This window comes from Balaenoptera borealis, assembly GCF_965194805.1.
Source record: "Balaenoptera borealis genome assembly, chromosome: 15".
NCBI lineage: Eukaryota > Metazoa > Chordata > Mammalia > Artiodactyla > Balaenopteridae > Balaenoptera > Balaenoptera borealis.
In genome coordinates, this window is record NC_138871.1 from 56,919,446 (window position 1) to 56,942,780 (window position 23,335).

At 39.0% G+C, this 23,335-nt stretch overlaps 1 protein-coding gene and 2 pseudogenes across 8 annotated transcripts in view; 2 read left to right on the forward strand and 1 right to left on the reverse strand.

The window, feature by feature from the left end:
• Positions 1-23,335, reverse strand: part of MTA3 (metastasis associated 1 family member 3) — a 158,440-nt gene that overhangs the window by 130,339 nt on the left and 4,766 nt on the right. For all 6 annotated transcript variants that reach the window (XR_014235116.1, XM_082358175.1, XM_082358174.1 and 3 more), the window contains exon 3: positions 16,147-16,240. Coding sequence is in view for 5 of the 6 variants with exons in the window: in XM_082358175.1 (XP_082214301.1) it covers positions 16,147-16,240 (94 nt within the window). In the remaining variant the exon portion in view is untranslated. The remainder of the gene's footprint in view (positions 1-16,146; positions 16,241-23,335) is intronic.
• LOC309612468 lies at positions 16,247-19,733 on the forward strand (annotated as a pseudogene). The gene has a single exon. The product of its transcript is annotated as an uncharacterized misc_RNA (transcript).
• On the forward strand, positions 20,087-20,557 carry LOC309612456 (tropomyosin-like; annotated as a pseudogene). The gene has a single exon. The product of its transcript is annotated as a tropomyosin-like (transcript).

Here is a 23,335-nt window from a genome sequence, read left to right on the forward strand (position 1 = left end):
AAACAGATTATGTATAGGATCCTTCCAGATTTAAAATTCTAGAGTTTGAAATGCTAATGAAAACATACTTTGGGCTATTCTAAATAAAGACAATATGTAAAGGTAAAAGCACTAGTAGAAACAGAGGTAGTAGTAGGAAGCTACAGAATTCAATATCTATACTATACTTCAATGGAAAGATTTTTTTAATGATAACCTGTGGAAAATTTTAGATAAGCTACTCTGACTACAAAAATGATATTCATTCAACCAGTCATATGAAAATATAAAACATGAAGTCTATATTGTTCCATCCCACAAATTAAGTAAAGCTAACACAAAGCCTTTAAAGAAGCTTAAGAATATCTAATTATTGGAATGCCTCATTTAATAATCAAAAAGCAATGTGACATCAGTTTTAAAGTAGTAATACAGTACTTGCTTTGTTTAAAAAGATAATAGCAATCATTAACATTCAAAGTAACAGATCAATAAGAAAATGTGTATCATAAAACATAATTAACTTGCCAAATAATAAACCTCTGTAATATTTACAGTTGATAATAATCTGGTTAATGAGACACAAACTTGCCATAACTACTAATTGTAAAATGTCATTCACAAAAATAAAAACATTATAAAATAGCAAGAGAAAAATGTCCTTATAAATGAATGTTTATTACTTTTAATGCAGTGACAGAAAATAGATCTTTGTGCCAACTCCAATCAACTGGTAGTAGCTGCCTGGAAAAGACTGAGAAGTTTCTCCAGGGGCAGAGTTAGGGCTCAGTGCCTCAGATTAGCCACATTTGGACCTGGATTCAAAAAAAGGAAAGTGTTGGGACTTTCCTGGCGGTCTAGTGGTTAAAACTCCACGCTTCCACTGCAAGGGGCGTGGGTTTGCTCCCTGGATGGGGAACTAAGATCCCACATGCTGTGCAGTGCAGCCAGAAAATAAAATAAATAAAATGTTAAAAATAAAATAGAGAGAGAGAGAAAGGCTGAGGTCTATGCACCTAAATACTTTATAGACTAAGATACAACAGATCTCTGGGCTATGTTCTCATAATGTCAAAGTTCAGAAGAATACACAACAGATATCTAGAAATCAAATATGTTTAGCCTTATCCCTACTAATAAAATTTGTGGTCAAAGCACAAAAAAAGGTTCTTCAAATACCAGGGTAACTTTCTGTTGTTGTTTGTGTTTCCCCTTCTCTCTTTAGTATTACTCTTGGAAGTATTACAGTTTCAACAACTGAGCTGAATGAATCCAGAATAGATACAGCTGTTGATCAAATAAGTGAGCTGGAGTATTAAATCAAAGAATTCTTCCAGTAAGCTACATAAAAGGCCTAAGAAATGAAAAGAATGAGATCAGTTAACAGAAGTCACAACTTTTGTTACTAGGAATTCCAGAAAGAGAGACAACAGAGGGACAACAAAGAAACAGAAATCCTAGAAGAAAACATCCCTGAGCTGAAAACAAATTACAGGTCCTCCCTCATTCCAACATATTCACCAAAAACACATAGAATGGTTTACTGAAGTAAGTGCAACATGCAGACATATTCTGGCATGGCATATTCTGGCAAGATTTCAGAATGCCAATTCTAAAGCTGTGTTTTTCCAGAGGGAAAAACATGTTAAGAATAAGAAGAATTACAAGAATAAGAATTATATTGACATCAGAGTTGTTATCAACAACACTGGATTCCAAAAGACAATGGAGTTAATTGTTTCAAAGTTCTGAGAGGAAACTATTTTGAACCTAGAATTCTATAAAGAGACAAACTAGCATTAAGTATGATGGTAAGATTTAGAAAGTTCACCACCCACAGACACTTTGTGAAAAAAATTTAGATAAGGGCAAAGCAAAACATAAATGTAGTTCAAAAATAAAGATAGCTTGGATTCCAAAAAAACAAACAAACAAAACCGTATTTATTGAGTTAACTGAAGATTTTTTCCACTACACATTAATTTAGCAGAAGTTACTCAATATAAAAAAGGCAAATGATATAAACAGTTCACAGAAAAGGAAACAAAAGTGGCTTTTATAAGAAAGCCACATTTTCATAAGAAATGTAAAATAAAACTATACCAAGGTATCATTTTTTACCTATTAGGTTAAGTAAAGATCAAAAGCCTGATAGTAAACTATATTGGTAAGGGTGGGAGGGAATAGACACTTATTTGTTGCTGATAGGTCTAAACTGATACCCTGTCTGAGGCAGGCAATTTGGCAATATCTATCAAGATTACAATGCATAATCTTTTGATCCCACAACCGCAATTCTAGGAATCTATCCTAAATATAGATGCTGTGCTCATAACATGTGCTAAATGATAATGTACTCTGCAGAACTATTTGACAGCGAAAGATAAAAAATGCAATCCTCCACCAGTACAGACTGGTTAAATTATAGTAAAAACATCAAACTGTGGAATATAATGCAGCCATTAAAACAAAGTACATACAGATATGGAAGGATCTCCAAGATAAGAAAAAAGCAAGGCCCAGGAAAAGTGGTATAGTGTTAACAGAAGTCTTCAAAAGGTGAGCCTGAACACTTCTAAGTGTACAGAAGACATTGTAAGGGATACACAGAAACACATGTTTAAGGAAAACAACTTGTAGATCAAATTCCACATGTACTAGCCTGAGAACTAGCACAGGGTCCTTCTTTTCTCATCTCCACCACTCTTCTCTTACCTCTCCACCACCGTAAATCTTAAAGTACAGCACAGCCCAAGGGAGTAAAAACCACCAGAGCACCAAACAAGGAGACCACTGGTGACAAAACAGGGACACGATAAAGATATCAGAAATTCACAGAATACGGTTTTGTGTCTTACACATACTTTAGTCACAGCAAAGTGTGGTATTAGAACTGGGGTGTTTTGGCCAACGTTAGCATGTTATGAATTCAGAAATATGTGAGACTGTGGCATCAGATATCTACCTGTTGATCAACTGATAGATATACGAACAATTTATACTTAAAGATTCACTTTTTCCAACCCCTTGATGGTAATAAAAAAATACACCACTCCTGGGCTTCCCTGGTGGCAAAGTGGTTAAGAATCCGCCTGCCAATGCAGGGAACACGGGTTCAAGCCCTGGTCCAGGAAGATCCCACATGCTGCAGAGCAACTAAGCCCATGCACCACAACTACTGAGCCTGTGCTCTAGAGCCCATGAGCCACAACTACTGAAGCCCGCACGCCTAGAGCACATGCTCCGCAACAAGAAGCCACTGCAATGAGAAGCCCGTGCACTGCAGTGAAGAGTAGCCCCTGCTCACCACAACTAGAGAAAGCCCACGTGCAGCAACGAAGACCCAACGCAGTCAAAAATAAAATAAAATAAATTTATTAAAAAAAAAAACAAAACACACTCCTGAGAAAACAGTCCCAAGATAAAAAAAAAACAGAGTCTGCAAAAAATGCTGATGGCCTTAGTCCATCACAGCAAGGCTCTGAGCATTATCCAGGAATCTATCTTAGAATTCAGAAGGAGATGGTTGCCTCGGGGATGCACAGTACTCATTTATTAAAATTGGAAAAAAAAGACTGACAGAAAGTATGATTTAGCTGCCTGGTTTTTGTCAATAAGGACTGGCTTTGTCATTAAAGTTTTACTGTTAGTCATTTTCCATTGAATAAATGAAATCCACAGTTCCAACAATCTGATGTAAATATATTTAAATACAGTTCATATTATACTTTATATATCAATTTACATGTCATATATATTTAAATACATAAGTACACAAATGGTATAAGATCCAAACATTTTATCAGACTGAAATTTAAAATGCAAAGGTTTATTTATTTATTTATTTTTTGGCTGTGTTGGGTCTTCGCTGTGGTGCGTGGGGTTCTCATTGTGGTGGCTTCTCCTGTTGCAGAGCTCGGGCTGTAGGCGTGCGGGCTTCAGTAGCTGTGGCTCGCAGGCTCTAGAGCACAGGCTCAGTAGTTGTGGTGCACGGGCTTAGTTGCTCCGCGGCATGTGGGATCTTCCCGGACCGGGGCTCGAACCCGTGTCCCTTGCATTGGCAAGGGGACCCACTGCACCACCAGGGAAGTCCCGCAAAGGTATATTTAAATGAACATTATTTCAACTTTCCCAAACCTTTCTGAGTATACTGGTTTAAATAAGGTCCCTATGATGGTTAGTTTTGTGTGTCAAATTGGCTAGGCTATAATCCCTAGTTATTCAAATATTAACTAGGTGTTGCTGTGAAAGTATTTTGTAGATGTGATTACCATCAGCTGACTCTGAATAAAGGAGATTATCCTCAATAATCTGGGTGGGTCTCATCCAATCAAATGAAAGGTCTCAGGAGCAAAACTGAGATTTCCCTGAGGAAGAAGAAATCCCACCTGGCCAGCTCCACAATCATTTATTTGTTTTGAAATAAATAAATCTCTTTATATATTTATACAAACCAGTTGGAGATTACATATGTGTATAGGATATTATGTATTTATATATACATAAAATCTCCAACTAGTTGTTTATCTGGTAGACCCCTAAGTGATACAATCTATGTAGGTCAAAGAGTAGGAAGTAAAATTAACAGTCATTTGTTAGGTCTTGGTAAAGCCTTTTTATTCTGCTTCTCAAAAAATGAGATCATGAATGACTAATGACTGGTTAACAAACCTCTTCCAACTCTGGTGGTTTCAAATTCTCTGCTTTCAACAAGACTGAAGTAGGACATAATTGAATTGTCAGCTGCTAAATCATTAAAAATGACTTTTGATGAAAAACTGCTATATGATTTTTCACATACAACTCAGAAGAACAAAGAGATGCTTGTGAACTCTGAGGGCAGGGACTTCTGCTTGTTCAGTGCTTATCACCAGAACTTAGAGGAGTCTCCATAACATAGTAGGAGCTCAAAATATATTTGATAAACGAATAAATGAGGAAAACGCCACCATTCTCATCTACCTAGATGAAAAAATTGTCAGAAACTACACCTATATACACAAAAATCAGGAACAGAATCAAAACCAAACCCTCTCATTCTAGCAACAAGTTACATTAATGCAAGGATTTGTTAACTAAATGAGGTGAGAAGAATCCCCACCCATTTCGTTAAGAGATGATTTCCAGTAAAAATGTATTTTTATGTTTAGTAATTATCAAAATTTTTACAGTATGTGTACTATAATTATAATAAATCCAAAAGAAATTAAGACTCTGAGCCTTATGAAGTCAAGACATACAAAGTGTTTTAAAATTTTAATTTATGTTTAATTTTTGTTGCAGAGAATAATATGATGATAAAACTTTTCAAGCATAAAATACATTAGGCTAGAATTCTGCAGAGAAAGCAAAATGGAAAAGAGCTCAAGGAGACAAAAGGATCACGTAAAATTTCAAACTGTTCAACAGGAGCTTGTTCATGCTTTTTTTTTTTTAACCTGTGATGGTGGGCAAATTGTTACAATATTTCTTTTTTTTTTCTGGCTGTGCTGCACCACGGCAGCTTTCTGGATCTTAGTTCCCTGACCAGGGATGAACCCCGGCCCCCAGTAGTGGAAATGTGGAGTTCTAACCACTGGATGGCCAAGGAATTCCATAGCCATTTATTTATTTATTTACTTATTTATTTTTAATTTTGAATTTTATTTACTTTTTTATACAGTAGGTTCTTATTAGTCATCAATTTTAAACACATCAGTGTATACACGTCAATCCCAATCGCCCAATTCATCACACCACCATCCCCACCCCCCGCCGTTTTCCCTCTTGGTGTCCATACGTTTGTTCTCTACATAGTCATTTATTTTTAAATGTCACTATTTGCAACACACTAGATATTATCTCTTTGCAACTATTTAAATTTTTGATGAAAATTTTAGATGTCAACTTTCAAATGTATAAGGGAGGGACTTCCCTGGTGGCGCATGGGTTAACAATCCGCCTGACAATGCAGGTGACATGGGTTCGATCCCTGGTCCGGGAAGATCCCACATGCTGCGGAGCAACTAAGCCCATGCGCCACAGGTACTAAGCCTGTGCTCTAGAGCCCACGAGACACAACTACTGAGCCCGTGCGCCTAGAGCCCGTGCTCCGCACCAAGAGAAGCCACCAGAATGAGAAGCCCGCGCACTACAACGAAGAGTAGCCCCTGCTCGCCGCAACTAGAGAAAGCCCGCACACAGCAATGAAGACCCAACGCAGCCAAAAATAAATAAATAAATAAATAAAATTTTAAAAAATGTATAAGGGAGTGAAAGTTGTTTAAGTTATTATGGGAAATTCTAGAGTAAAAAATATTAAAACCACCATACTGTGCCATCATTTTTGTAAAAAAAAAAAAAAGTTGGGGGAAAATATGTGTATACACATATGTATGATTTCCTTCTATGTACATTGATTTTCTCTGGAAAAGATACTAGAGACTAGTAACAATGATGATCTATGGGGGAATACTGGGTCTTCAGAGACCTGATGTGGAGAGTTTTTGCACTGAATATACTTTTGTACCTTTTAAATGTTGACATATTCAAATATTACCTTTCTAAAAACAAAAAGTTTTAACAATTAAGTAAAATAAATAAAAATGTGAAGGTGACCACTATAAGACTACAAATAGGATGGATACCTTCCTGACAAATAGAAAATCTGATAAAACCAACACAAGGAAAGGAAGGAGAAAACACATACACATACACACACACACACACACACACACACACACACACATACATACATACACACAGAGGAATTAAAATATAATTAAATATAAAAGAATTAAATATCCTGAGAATTCCCTGGTGGTGCAGTGGTAAAGAATCTGCCTGCCAGTGCAGGGGACACAGGTTCGAGCCCTGGTCCGGGAAGATCCCACATGCCGCGGAGCAACTAGGTCTGCGCGCCACAACTACTGAAGCCCGTGCACCTAGAGCCGGTGCTCCACAACAAGCGAAGCCACTGCAATGAGAAGCCCACACACTGCAATGAGGAGTAGCCCCCACTCGCCACAACTGGAGAAAGCCCGCACGCAGCAATGAAGACCCAACACGGCCAAAAATAAATAGACTAAATAAATAAATAAATTTCTTTTTTAAAAAAGCCCGTATCAATCCTAGCTGAATATAAATAACTTTAACTTTTAACTTTTTTATTACTTCCAACTTTAATCTCTAATTTGGAGGAATTAGGGAAACTATTAAGAGCTTTTTTTGTTGTTTAATTTGTACATACCGAATAACTTCCATGTTCCCAAAGTTACAGTGAATGTCAGCAAATGTGTTAGTCAACAATACAGACATAGTTTTTGTTTTATTATACTGCATTTAGTGCCCTGGTTTTTAAATGGGTACTAGTCTACACCCCAAGGACTCCTTTGGAAAGGGTGAGGTGGTGGCAGTACTACCACAATGGGAGCAGTATTAACATTTCATAGATGGAAAACAAGGATGTTAGATACCCCATAGATATATAGGTATAAAGCAGAGGACAGTCCATGATTCATATGACTTTGAAATGTCCCTCTGGACATTTATGTAAGTGAAAAACATGATTCTGTTACCTGAGACTAGAGCTAATTCCATTCTATGTATGAGAACACAAAATATTTGGGGTATGGTTTTAATATACCATATTATATTATGTGTGCCATCATATAAAAAGAGAAAAGACTGTATTTTGTTTTGTTCAAAACTTACCAATAGTACCATTTTGAAAAAAAATCTCAGGAAATATTAGAGTTCCTGGTACAAATTATCAGTCTAATTTATAACCGCTGCATTGCTAGTGATTCTATGCACACATGCAAACATTTCACAATTTCGTTACAGCTTCCACTATTGTCATGCCTCAGCATTTACACATATTGAAATACAGTATATATGATCCTATTATATATATTATATTATATTATAAATTTTTTCTCTTTTATATTGCAGTTAGAACATAATACTGAGTTTTAGCTTTGTTTTTCCATTATACGTATAAGTTATACTATCAATAAATTTCACTTCAGAATAATAAAGAGGGCATTTTTCCTGACTTGTTCTCAAAGTGGCCAAAAATCATTTATAAGGAGTAAGGCATTGGGGCAAAATCTCTTCATTTAATCAGTCTGTCAAAAGAAAATGAAGTTTACTTAAAGAAAACTAATAGTTCATTAAATACTTTTAGTTGGCAGTCATAAGCTTAAATATTGATTTTAAACTGTCACTGAAAATATTCCATAACAGAAAAACCTATTATGATCCTATTCCAGTTATATCGTCTATTGTTGAGTTACAAATCATCCCAAAACTTAGTGGCACAAAACAACCATTCTACTTTGCTCACTGATTCAGTGGGTGAGGAATTCAGACAGGGCACAGCACAGAACTCTTGCCTTTGCTTCACAATAACTGGGGCCTCAAGAGGAACTCAAATGGCTGAGGCTGGATCAGCTGGTGGCTCCTTCAGGCATATGTCTGGCACTTGGGCTCAGATAGGACCATCAGCCTTAGCACCTACAAACGGCCTCTCCACGTAGCCTGGTTTTCTCACAGTATAGTGGCTGAGTTCCAAGCAGAACTATCCTGAGAGCAAACATTCCAAGAAAACTAGGTAGAAGCTTCATGGCCTTTTCTGACCTAGCCTTGAAGAGTCACACAGCATTACTTCCACAATACTGTGTTGGTCACAACCCCACCCAGATCCAAGCGGAGAAGACATGGACTTCATCTATCAATGGAAGGAATGTCAAAGAAGTTGAGGACCATGTTTTAAAACACAATAGATAGATAGATAGATAGATAGATAGATAGATAGATAAACACACACCACAGACTCTTTTCAGCCAACCAAGATGCTAAAACAAAACAACTGGTAGCCCGGCTGTTCTTCAAATTTGTTCCCTTGGTAAATTTAAAGCTACAAACACTTGTGGAGCAACTATATATATATAATGAACGAGACACACGAAGGCTGTAAAGATGATCAAAACCAACGTTAAAGAACTTAACACTGGGCTTCCCTGGTGGTGCAGTGGCTAAGAATCCACCTGCCAGTGCAGGGGACACGGGTTCGAGCCCTGGTCCGGGAAGATCCCACGTGCCACGGAGCAACTAACCCCATGTGCCACAACTACTGAGCCTGTGCTCTAGAGCCTGTGAGCCACAACTACTGAGCCCGCGTGCATAGAGACCATGCGCGGCAACGAGAAGCCACCGCAATGAGAAGCCTGCGCACCACAACGAAGAGTAGCCCCCGCTCGCTGCAACTAGAGAAAGCCCACGCGCAGCAACAAAGACCCAACGCAGCCAAAAATAAACTAAATCTAAAAAAAAATGTTTTTAATAATAAAATAAATAAATAGAGAGAAACAGGCAACGATACATTACAGACCTCATGACAGAATTACACCATGCTACCCATGAAGTGATCTTGTACCCACACCCCACAAAAATAAACCTAGATTCGATCCGCTAGAATCTGTATATAACTATCCATCTACAGAGAAGCATGGTAAAGGACACAAGAGAGATGCAATGAACAAACTCCAAGCCAAAAGAAACTCAACAGGATTAACCACCTGCTATCTTCAACAAAATACTGAGAGAGAGAATATGAAATAATACGTATCTGTAAATTAAAAGACTGAAAGATGTCCACACAACAACTTGTACAGGAATGTTCATAATACCATTATTCATAAAAATCAGAAAGTGGAAACAATCCAAACGTCCATCAGCTGATGAATGGATAAACAAACATAGTACATCCACCCAGTGACATCATTAAGCTATAAAAAGAAATGAAGTGATCTCTTGGTTAAGTAATACACTGTTTAGCCTCCATGTATTTGTGTTTTTTACAGTTTTCTTCCTGTAACTGATTTCCAATCTCATAGTGTTATGATCAGAAAACATGCTTGATACGATTCCAATTTTCTTAAATTTTCTGAGGCTTGCTTTGTGACCCAACATGTGATCTATCCTGAAGAACGTTCCATGTGCACTTGAGAAGAAAGTGTATTCTGCCACTTTGGGGTGCAATGTTCTATAAATATCAATTAGATCTATCTGGTCTATTGTGTCATTTACAGCTTGTGTTTCCTTATTTATTTTCTGTTTGAATGATCTGTCCATTGGTGTAAGTGGGGTGTTAAAGTCCCCCACTATTATTGTGTTACTGTCCATTTCTCCTTTCATGGCTGTTAGTTAGCATCTGCCTTATGTACTGAGGTGCTCCTATGTTGGGTGCATAAACATTTATAATTGTTATATCTTCTTGGATTGATCCTTTGATCATTATGTAGTGTCCCTCCTTATCTCTTGTAACAGTCTTTATTTTAAAGTCTATTTTATCTGATACGAGTATTGCTACTCCAGCTTTCTTTTGATTTCCATTTGCATGGAATATCTTTTTCCATCCCTTCACTTTCAGTCTGTATGTGTCCCTAGGTCTGAAGTAGATCTTTTGTAGATGGCATATATATGGGTCTTGTTTAAAAGATGCTCAACATCACTAACTTAATTAGAGAAATGCAAATCAAAACTACAATGAGGTATCAACTCACACTGATCAAAATGGCCATTATCAAAAAAGCTAGAAACAATAAATGCTGAAAAGGGTGTGGTGAAAAGGGAACCCTCCTGCACTGTTGGTGGGAATGTAAATTGATACAACCACTATGGAAAACAGCATGGAGGTTCCTTAAAAAACTAAAAATAGAACTACCATATGATCCAGCTATCCCACTACTGGGCATATACCCTGAGAAAACCATAATTCAAAAAGAGACATGTACCACAATGTTCACTGCAGCAGTATTTACGATAGCCAGGACATGGAACCAACCTAAACGTCCATCAACAGATGAATGGATAAAGAAGATATGGCACATATATACAATGGAATATTACTCAGCCATAAAAAGAAACAAAATTGAGTTATTTGTAGTGAGATGGATGGACCTAGAGTCTGTCATACAGAGTGAAGTAAGTCAGAAAGAGAAAAACAAATACCATATCCTAACACATATATATGGAAGCTAAAAAAAGTGGTTCTGAAGAACCTAGGGGCAGGACAGGAATAAAGACGCAGACATAGAGAATGGACTTGAGGACACGGGGAGGGGGAAGGGTAAGCTGGGATGAAGTGAGAGAGTGGCATGGACTTATATACACTACCAAATGTAAAATAGATAGGTAGTGGGAAGCAGCCACGTAGCACAGGGAGATCAGCTCGGTGCTTTGTGTCCACCTAGAGGGGTGGGATAGGGAGGGTGGGAGGGAGATGCAAGAGAGAGGGGATATGGGGACATGTGTATGCATATGGCTGATTTGCTTTGTTGTGCAACAGAAACTAACACAGTATTGTGAAGCAATTATACTCCAATAAAGGGCTATTAAAAAAAAAGGAATGAAAGAATTCATGCTATGACATGGAAGAAACTTGAAAACATTAGGCTAAGTAAAAAGAAGCCAGACACCAAAAAACACATACTGTATGATTCCATTTATATGAAATGTCCAGAAAAGGCAACTCTACAGAGAAAGAAAGTAGATCAGTGGTTGCCTGATAGCAATAGGGGAGAATAGGGAGTAACTGGCCTCTTTTTGGGGTGATGAAAATAATCTGAAATTAGTAGTGGCGACGGTTATACAACTTGGTGAGTATCCTGAAAACCACTAAATTGTGCAATTTAAAAGCATGGATTTTATGTTATGTGAATTATATATCAATTATTTAAATGGACAAGAAAAAAAAGACTTAAGAGTCTTACCAACCAATCATACTCAACTTATTTGGATCCCAATTTAAACAAACTATAAAAAAGAAAAAATATTCTAAAAGAAAAAATGTGAAAACTAGATATTCAAGGACAGTAATGTTTACACAGAATCCTAAATGATCAATGGATGCTAAAACAAATGCATTAATGTTTGACCAAAAACAAGATATTTACATAGTTGCCAGGTACCTCCCCCAAAATAACTTACTGGATACAAAGAAACACCACCTTTACCAAGTCATCAAACTTAATATCACCATTATTAAGACAAACCCAATTACATGGGTTTGTCCTAACGGATTTAGAAGGACACATCATCACCTCTATGCCATCCCTACAAAAAATACATAACCTGAATCTAATTATTAGGAAACATTACACAAACACAAACTAAGCCACATTGAACAAAATAACTGGCCTGTTTTCTTCAAAAATGTTAAGGTCAAAAAACACAAAGGGACTTTCCTGGCAGTCCAGTGGTTAAGACTCCGCTCTTCCACTTCCGGGGGCACGGGTTTGATCCCTGGTCGGGGAACTAATCCCGCATGCCACATGGCGCGGCCAAAAAAAAAAAAAAAACAAAACACATAGACTGAGCTGGTTCCATATCAAGGATACATGACAATAAAATACAATGTGTGAGGACTTTCCTGGTGGCGCAGTGGTTAAGAATCCACCTGCCAATACAGGGGACACGGGTTCGAGCCCTGGACGGGGAAGATCCCACATGCCATGGAGCAGCTAAGCCCATGCACCACAACTACTGAGCCTACGCTCTAGAGCTCGCGAGCCACAACTACTGAGCCCGCGTGCTGCAACTACTAAAGCCTGCGTGCCTAGAGCCCGTGCTCCGTGACAAAAGAAGCCACCGCAACGAGAAGCCCGCGCACTGCAACAAAGAGGAGCCTCCGCTGGCCGCAAACAGAGAAAGCCCACGTGCAGCAATGAAGACCCAACGCAGCCAAAAATAAATAAATTAATTAATTAAAAAAAAAATACAACGTGTGATTCTGGATTTTATCCTAGACTAAGGAAAAAATACTTAGCTACGCAGAACACTGTTGAGACATAAAATTTGAATAAGGATTGTGAATGAGACAATAGCTTTGTGTAAATATTAGGGTTCCTGAGATGTTTACTACACTGTGGTTATGTAAAAGAATTTTCGTATATTTAGGAAAACCACTCTAAAGTCTCCAATTTACTCTCCAATGGTTCAGGAAAAATATATATATAATAAAGAATATATATATTATATATATAAAAAATGACAAAATGTTAATTGCTGAACCTGGGTAAAGGGCATACTGGAGTTCCTTGTATATTCTTGGCATTTCCTGTAAGTTTGAATGAGACCATATTTTTCAGAAATACATTCTGAAATATTTACAAATGAAAAAGTAAGATTTCTCTGATGAGCTTCAAAATAATGGGACAAGTAGGGGTCTAGATGAAATAATTGGTCATGTAGTAATAACTGTTAAAGTAGAATAATGGAAACATCAGGTGTATTATACTATTCTCTGTACTTTTCTATTTTTGAAATTTTCTGCAATAAAAAGTTTTAAAGAAGTCCACAATGAGGGACATCCCTGGTGGCACAGTGGTTGAGAATGCACCTGCCAACGTAGGGGACACGGGTTCGAGCCCTGGTCCGAAAGATCCCACATTCTGCGGAGCAACTAAGCCCGTGTGCTACAACTACTGAGCCTGCGCTCTAGAGCCCGAGAGACACAAATACTGAGCCCATGAGCCACAACTACTGAGCCTGTGTGCCACAACTATTGAAGCCCACACACATAGAGCCCATGCTTCGCAACAAGAGAAGCCACCTCAATGAGAAGCCCGCGCACCGCAAGGAAGAGTAGCCCCCGCTCTCTGCAACTAGAGGAAGCCCGCACACAGCAACGAAGACCCAATGCAGCCAAAAATTAAAAGATAAAATAAATTTATTAAAAAAAAAAAAATAAGAGCCACCCACATCCAGGACTCTAGTTTTGAAATGTTCCTAATATATGACACTCTCTCCATTTAATCCCCCCTTAAAACCTCTTTATAAAGCATGAACCATTCAGGCAATTTTATTTGCCCCATGTGAAGTTTTAGTCAATACAAAAAGAGAAACACAGTTGATACCTCTAACTCTACTGTACATGGACATATAGTTACCGTTGAGAGTAAAATCAATAAATAATGGAAGAAAACAGGTAAACGTAGATAGAAGTAATCTACCCAAAGAGATGATCTACAAATCACGGAGAGAGAAAAACCAACTGACATTTGTTAAGCACCCCATTATAAGCCATTCCTTAGGTCATTTAAGCTTCACATCAATGCTTGCATAATTTTTCCCTTAATTTTGTTTTTAATTTTTTTCCTTAAAGTATACAATTTTAGATTTTTATTTTTTTTTTTTAATTTTTGGCCACGCTTCGTGGCCTGTGGGTTCTTAGTTCCCTGACCAGGGATCGAACCTGTGCCCTTGGTAGTGAACACACAGAGTCCTAACCACTGGACCACCAGGGAATTCCCACCTTTTTTAACTGTGGTAAAATACATATGATTCCAAATGGGGACTTCCCTGGTGGTCCAGGGGGTAAGACTCCGCACTCCCAATGCAGGGAGCCCGGGTTCGATCCCTGGTCGGGAAACTAGATCCTGCATGCATGCTGCAACTAAGAAGTCCACACGTCCTGCACGTTGCAACTAAAAAAGATATCGCATGCCGCAACGAAGATCCCGGGTGCCACAACTAAGACCCAGCGCCGCCAAAATGAATAAATAATAAATAAATAAACATTTACTTTAAAAAAGAGGTGATTTTTTTCAACCTCATTTTACAAATGAGGAAAATGCAGAGTGAGAAGTTAAGACATTTTCCTAAGGCAAGCAGCAAGTCACCAACCAGAATCTGAACCCAGGTCTTTCTTTAAACTGCATGACTGCCATTATATAATTTCATTGGTTCTTAAGTTTCTTAAAATTTCATTTCTCTGAGTCAATACTAAGAGCCTCATCAATTCTAAACAGCCTGATTTTCTACATTTACAAGCCTAAAATAGACAGCACCAAAAAAGGCAGCCATGCTGAGACCCTCCATGAACAGTCAGCAGACGCCCAACCATCTTTACACCTCACTACCTTTGCAACAACAACTTTAGAAGCTACGTTAGAAGCTAAATTAAATCCAAAAGTACATGAATATAAATGAGACATTTTATCTTTCTTAAGTTTATGTTGCAAATGGTGAATAAAATCCAAATAATTTTGCATAGATACTTTAATAACACACTGAATTTCTAGATTTCAGGTATAGCTAAAATAACTGATTAGTATGTCATTTTAAAAAGCAATACTTTGGTCTCATACATGAGGAACAAATATGATTACCCTGAATCTGTGAATATATAATTTGTAAATACTACAGAATAACCCATATCATAATTAACACTTTCTCTACAAAAATGGAAAGAAACTGAAAAACTCTATGAACTACAGCAGAAAATATAGTAGGAATTTAACTTATGAGACAGACAACCAGTGGGGAAATCATTCTCAGGCAGACACAGAACAAACCTGTGTGCCAAGAGCCTCCCTTCCCCCACTACCAAAACATTTCAAAAGCTTCAGGAACCCCAAGACCAGAGTTTGAGACACCACGGTATTAAACTGAAAAATACATTTACATATGGTCCTAGTCTCATTACATATTTTGTAGGACAGAAATGGCTTTCAAAATAAAGTACTTATACTTCTTTCTTAAAATTTAGATCACTTTTTTATTGATTGTTTTTTGTTTAAAAAAAAAATCAAAGGGGCTAAAATATGTCAAAGCTGTTGACTGTGGGGGTGGGGAGAAGCACACAATGAAGATTAAACTACAAAGAAATGCTCAGAGTTGCTATCTGCAGGAATTTTTTTCCATATCTATCACACTGCACTTCTTTCTTTAGCACACTTTTTTTTCCACACATACCTAATACTATAAATATATAATAAATACTCAGAATTTTAAAAACTGTAAATACAACCCAGTTGTTTTAGAGAGGAGGGAAAAAGAAGTCCTCCAAAATACCAGTGAAGTATAAATTTCCTCATATTCAAACCTTCAAACCACCATGGAAAATTGGAGATGGCAAAACACTGCTCCAATTGTCCGCTAAAGCCGATGTGCAAAGACTTCTATTTCAACATTTTGACTAACTAATAAACATATGTTGCATCCTAAAAAATATGTACTAAAACCAAGAACCACCCAAAAACCTACTCCCATCTAAACTAAGAGGAAGACAAATGGGAAACCAAAAAGCTATAGGTTACATAAAGTACTTTTCCTCATATCATGGAAAACAAAAGACTCAAAACACATTTTAATTTTCCAAGAAAAAGACAATTAACTTACTAGCATGCTTGTCTGCAAGCATTATAAGCGTGTTGGAAATATCTCGTCGTCTATAAAAGCACACTACTTTTGCTTCCACGTTGCCAGTTGCAGTCTAAGAAATAAGAAAAATAAAAGTCATCTATACTGAACATTAGATTCAAGTAGTTTATAAAACAAAACTAGAGACAGCATAATTGTAAGATCACTGTCATTTACTGCGCCAACCACAACTGCAGGATAATCAGAGAGCTTAAAAATTCAAATAAGGACAAGTAACATTTGTAAAAGTTCTAAGTGAAACAAATGTCAAACATAAAATAACTCACTGGCATCAATTAAAAATTAAACTAAAGTGATCAGAGAGCTTTAATGACTAAAGCCATAGTTAACTCTGATTAACCTTAAGAAACTAATCCCCAAAATTTAAAAAGCCACAACGTAACTTAAAAGACAGTTAAACATAGTCCTCCAAACCCTCTTCCTTAGGCACAGGCTAAGTGCAAAATCACCCAGCCCCATCCTAAACACCCTCACGTTCGACTGATGGTGAAGCTCTGCAGGTGCAGGGCAGTCAACATGTGAGGTGGACCAGATAACTTGGAAAAGCATTCTCAGCCCAAGGGAGTCCATGAATCCATAACGGTCAACATTCTTAGTAGTACTTACTTTACCTTCACATATGAAAGTATTAAAAACCTTGAGTTATGAAGACTGAAGCTCTTATTTCTTTTTGACTACAGTCTAGAATACAATCAATATTCAGTTAGGCTGTAATTTACTGCAGCTGGGGCCCAGGCTCCCACCCTCCTATTCTTTATGAATTCTGAGAGCTTTCAAGGTCAATTGTTCACTACAAAGTTCATTGTAAAAACACACAGATTACAATAAAATGCTATTGTGATTTCCAATTTCAAACAAACTTGAGAACAAATTTTCAGAATTTCTCTGGGCTTACAGATACACTCAGACAAAAAGAAATAAGTATATGTGCTGCAGTAAATTTGTCAGTCTTATGAAGTTCAGCAGTGGCAGTATTTTAAAGTGAGAAATCGTCTTGTAGAAATATTGCCCCTTAAAACTGAAATCATATTACATCCTAACCAAAGTGCTTCTATATTTCACAATACTGTGATCAAATACATCCTCCAGAAGTAATGATCCAGCAATCTGCTAAATGAACAGGCCAATATTCCTATGTAAGTAAAATCTATCAATGACTTCAATTATCAGTGCTTTATCATTTTTGTCTTCTTGAGACAAAAGCATGTTAATGGATGACTAATAAGAAAATAAATAAATAAATAAACATTAAAAAAAAAAAAAAAAAAGGCATGTTAAAAACCCAAAGCAAGAGTTTTAAGGCATACGTGTTTTTTTTCTACCTTACTGGTGAGTTCCTCCAATAGGGATACTCTGTAAAGCTAATTAAATTCTTATTTAAACCTGCTTGGGGTGGAGGGGCATAGTTCAAAATAAATATTCTCTTCTGAACCACGTACACACTTGGCTATTAGGTAGTTTACAGTATTACTCTTCTCTACTGTACACACACACCCTCCCTTCGAGCATTCCTCTAAAGTTGAGCTACTAAAATTGTGGTCCAAGGCCCAGTCCACAGCTGTTACTATGTAATGAAATGAGTACAGAAATTAAATGAATTATAGTATTTGAGAGTTAATTTTATATCTATTGAATCTAATAATGAAAAATGGGGCTTGCATTTTTATAAGCCTACTTTAAATTTCATTTTTCTACTCTCATTTTTAAATTTTACAAAAGCAGTCTAAGATATTGAAAATTCTTAAAAATCCTCCACCACAAATAATTTAAGAAGTATAGCTCTGAAGACCTAAGTTAAATATTTTGTATATATAGAGTCACCAAATTTCTTGTGTGCGAAGGCTTCCTATGTGCCCCTGCACAAGCTAAGCACCACGGATGCATGGTGCCTGCCCTCACCAAGCCTCCGCTCCAGCAAAGATGCCTGTCCACGTGTCATCTCGTCTCCAATCTTCCAAAGCCCAGCTGTAATCATGTCCCTCACCCAGAAACCTTCACCGGTTCCCCACAACTGAAGCATAAGAGTAAAACATTCCTGACAAATTCCCAGCACTACTGTCCTTTACTCCTTTCTTTTCCCCTCCAGACTTCACTTCTCACTCATGGAGGCAGGAAGTACCACCTGTTGAGGGAAGAACAGAAAAAGCTTCAAGGAGGAGGAAAGGGGGCAGAAGGTCCCTAGCTAGCTAGGAAAGAAGGAAAGGAGTCCAACAGGCGAAGCCTGGAGGACTGAGTAGTCTTAAGAAAAAAGAAGGACCTGAACAAAACCCACAGGTGGGAAAAGTGGAGACAGGTATAAAGAAGAACCTACAATGAACAGCAATTTCTTTCCTGTGTTCTCTTCTCCATTTAGGTTGCAGCCTCTTAAATCTCTATTCTGTCAAACACGTTTAGTAAAACATCCTCCAGCAATAAGGGGCTTTAAGTCAACCTCATACTCACGTCCATTTCTATCCCAGACTTAGAAAGTAAGTACATTATTAAAAAACAAAAAACCAAACACTTTCCATTTTGGAAAGTCCATGGTCTGCTCGAACTAAAGAACAAATGGAAAAGAACTTCCTTTTCCCAATTTCTGTCCTTCTTCCCAACAGATCCTAAATGTCAGGAGGGGTCTTAACTTGGGTTCTATAAAAGGGCTTTGAAGGGATCTCCTGAAATTATATGCAAAATCTTGTATGTGCAAATATAGATTGGGGTGGGGGACAAGATTAGATGCTCAAAGAAGTTAGTGGCTCCCTTCTCCCCACAAAAAAAAGACCCTAAACATTAAAATGAATCTCAGAACAAATTGGATGGCTAATAAAACATACAGAATATGAAGAAACATATAAATTATACAACGTAACACACCAAATAAAAATCAACAGCAAATAACATTAAATTTATCCATAAGCACAACTTCCAAAACTTCCTGAGACTGTATAACTGCTATGCACACAAAGCCTTCTTTCAACATGTGTGCAGACTAAATCTTTAGAAGAGCGACACCCAAGCTAGATAGTGACTAAATAAAATTTACCGTGAAGCTGTTTTCTATTTTAACTTTATATTCTTCCTCCAAAAGATCATCATCACTGTATCTGAGTACAGTTTAGAGGAGAGGAAAAAAGGGTATGTAAAATAAACAATGTCGGTGAGAAGCGGCTGCAGCTCCAGGCAGTGGAGGCAGGAACCCGAAGGCGAGCAGGGTCCGGGCGGGCACCATGGCCGGGGTCACCACCACCGAGGCGGTGAAGCGCTGAGACCCAGGTTCTGCAGCTACAGGCCGGTGATGCGGAGGAGAGGGCCGAGCACCTCCCGCGGAAGTGGAGGGAGAAAGGCGGTCCGGGAACAGGCTCAGGCTGAGGCGGCCTCCTTGAACCGCAGGATCCAGCTGGTTGAAAAGGAGCTGGACAGTGCCCAAGAGCGCCTGGCCACTGCCCTGCAAAAGCTGGAGGAAGCTGAGAAAGCTGCTGATGACAGCGAGAGAGGTATGAAGGTTATTGAAAACCAATCCTTAAAAGAGGAAGAGGGGCTTCCCTGGTGGCGCAGTGGTTAAGAATCTGCCCACCAATGCAGGGGACACGGGTTCAAGCCCTGGTCCAGGAAGATACCACATGCCGCGGAGCAACTAAGCCTGTGCACCACATCTACTGAGCCTGCGCTCTAGAGCCTGCGAGCCACAACTACTGAGCCCGTGTGCCACAGCTACTGAAGCCCACGTGCCTAGAGCCCGTGCTCTGCAACAAGAGAAGCCACCGCAATGAGAAGCCCGCACACCACAACGAAGAGTAGCCCCCACACGCCGCAACTAGAGAAAGCCTGCGTGCAGCAACGAAGACCCAACACAGCCAAAAATAAATAAAATAAATAAAAATTTAAAAATAAATAAATAAATAAAAAAGAGGAAGAAAAAATGGAGCTCCAGGAAATCCAACTCAAAGAAGCTAAGCACACTGCAGAAGAGGCAGGTAGGAAGTACGAAGAGGTGGCTCGTAAGCTGGTGATTATTGAGGGAGACTTGGAAGGCACATAGGAGCAAGCTGAGCTGGCAGAGTCCTGCTGCGGAGATGGATGAGCAGATCAGACTGATGTGGCAGAACCTGAAGTGTCTGAGTGCTGCTGAAGAAAAGTACTCTCAAAAAGAAGACAAATATGAGGAAGAGATAAAGACTCTTACTGAAAACTCAAGGAGGCAGAGACCCGTGCTGAGTTTGCTCAGAGATCGGTAGCCAAGCTGGAAAAGACAATCGATGATTTGGAAGATAAACTGAAATGCACCAAAGAGGAGCACCTCTGTACACAAAGGATGCTGGACCAGACTCTGCTTGACCTGAATGAAATGCAGAGCACCCCAGGCCCACCCTGCCGCTGCTCCTCCCTCTGACCCCGACTCCGCTGAGGCCAGCCTGCCCGAAGCTGACCTTTAAACTGACGGCTGATCTTTAACTGGAAGGCTGCTTTCTCCTTTCACCACGTCTCCCACCCCCACCCCTGTGTCCTTTTCGCCAAACTGTCTCTGCCTCTCCCCAGAGATTCCATTTGGGCTAGAGGCTGAGCATCTTTGGGAACAACGTTTAAGGGAATGTGAGCACAATGTCAAGTGTCTTGAAAAGCATGTTGTGATGGACACATTTTGTAATTACCTTTTCTGTTGTTGTTGATGTAGCAGCCATTTGTAAAACATTCCAGATAATTCCATAGTTCTGAAGCAGCAGTCTAATCCCTTTCTCACTTTTGGAAGGTAACTTTTCAGCTTAATGCATATTGCCCTCTCCGTAGAGGAGGGGAAAAGGTATGGGCCTGCCTTGCTGAGAGCCAAACAGCCCAGAAGGACTCCATTTTGGGAAGCCTTATTGCTCTGTAAAAAGTACCTGCCAAACCAGAAAGGTGATTCCAGAAGGAGTTAGCCAAAAAAAAAAAAAAAGCGCTGTTCAGGTTTTCAGCTTTACGGTATCTTTGGGCAACTTTTTTTTTCCATCAGAAGTGACCAGATGAAATTAAGATGGTGAGACCTCTGAGACCAAATCCTTGTCCCAGCTCTACCCGTTTCCCAACCACTCACAGAATGGATCATGTGCCCCTTATTTTGAGGCGACCACTTATTTGCTCTCCCGCCTCCTTGAAAGAAAGGAAAGAAAATTATGTTCTACCACTGATTTAGCCATATGAAATTCATCTCATCACCCTTTTCTGGGTCTGAAGCTGCTGTCTCTAAAACTGCCATCTCATTGTGTGTTGTATCAGTTAGTGCTGGAGAAATCTTGAATAGCTTATGTACAAAACTGTTTTTAAATTTTATATTATTTTGAAACTTTGCTTCTTTGGGGTTGGGGCACACTGGTCACCCCATCTGGCTGTGAGAGCCCTCTACAGTCTGGGCTGGCAGTGTGCTGATCTTTTAAAGTTTCTTTCCCTACCCAATCTCCCCTTTTTGGTGAGGTTTCAGTGAGGTCAGTTAGGTGTGCATCCTACAGCTTAATTGGCTTAAAATGTACTCCCCTTTGGTGTGGTCTCTTTGGGGGCCAATTGGGGAAAGAAAAAACAATAGTGCAACTGTTTTGATACTGAACATTGATAAATGTCTTTTTGAAATAAAGAACCAGTCCCTCCAAAAAAAAAAAAAAAAAAAAAGAGAGATAAAACAATGTCGAACTGTATTTATCAACCAATATATTCAGTTTTGCACCTAAAAGTTCTGGGGAAAACAAATTGAGACAAAAATTTATTTCAGGACTTCCCTAGTGGTCCAGTGGTTAAGAATCTGCCTTCTAATGCAGGGGATGTGGGTTCGATCCCTGGTCAGGGAACTAAGATCCCACATGCCACAGGGCAACTAACCCTGCACACTCTAGAGCCTGCGTGCCGCACTACTGAGCCTGTGCGGCACAACTAGTGAGCCAGCTCGCTGCAACTACTGAACCCATGCGCACTAGAGCCCGCTCGCTGCAACTACTGAACCCATGAGCACTAGAGCCCACTCGCTGCACTGAAAGATCCCACATGCCGCAACAAAGATCCCACATGCCACAACTAAGACCGGACACAGCCAAATAAACAAATAAATATTTTTTAATTTCTTTAATTTAAAAAAAAAGAAAAAAATACTGTAATTCTGCTTTCTAACTGAGCAAGTAACATTTCAAATAGGATTAAAAAAAAAAAAACAGGGACCTTCATCCTATAAAAGTGAATTTTCTATAAAAATAATGATTGATACCTTATCCTAGGAATTTTGTTAAAAAAAACACATCCTATTTCTTTTTTTCTTTTTTGGCCTCGCTATGAGGCTTGCAGGATCTTAAGTTCCCTGACCAGGGACTGCCCCTGGGCCGCAGCAGTGAAAGCACCCAGTCGTAACCACTGGAACACTAGGGAATCCCAAAACACATCCTACGTATTCAGAAGAAAGTTAATAAAATAGGTTAATATCCCTTCTCTTAGCTTATCAATTAGAACATATCAAGTGTTGGGACTTCCCTGGTGGCGCAGTGGTTGGGAATCCACCTGCCAGTGCAGGGGACACAGGTTCAAGCCCTGATCCGGGAAGATCCCACATGCCGCAGAGCAGCTAAGCCCATGCGCCACAACTACTGAGCCTGCACTCTAGAGCCAGCGAGCCGCAACTACTGAGCCTGTGTGCCCCAACTACTGAAGCCCGCATGCCTAGAGCCCGTGCTCCACAACAGGAGAGGCCACCGCAATGAGAAGCCCACGCACCGCAGCGAAGGGTAGCCCCTCGTTCGCCACTACAGTAAGCCTGCGTGCAGCAGCAAAGACCCAATGCAGCCAAAAATTAATTAATTAATTAATTTTAAAAAATAATAATATATCAAGTGTTCTTAAATTCATTATTTGGATTTTCTAATCATGTTAAATTTCCCCACTTAGCCAACTTGACCTCTGACCCGCTCAAGGCCTTTCTGGAACTCCTGTGGCCCCTCTTCCCAAGGCTACCTCCTTCTCATCCTTTAGGCCTCAACTTTAATGTCCTTAAAGTCCTTCACTCCCTATCCAAAGGAAGCAACCTCTGTTATTCTCTATGTCAAGGCTCTTGCTTATTTCCTTTCTAGATGTTAACACCATTTATCGCTATTTTCTTTACACCTGTTAACTCATCTTTTCATGTGTCTCCCTAATGAGAACGGAGACCCTGTGTGGGCAG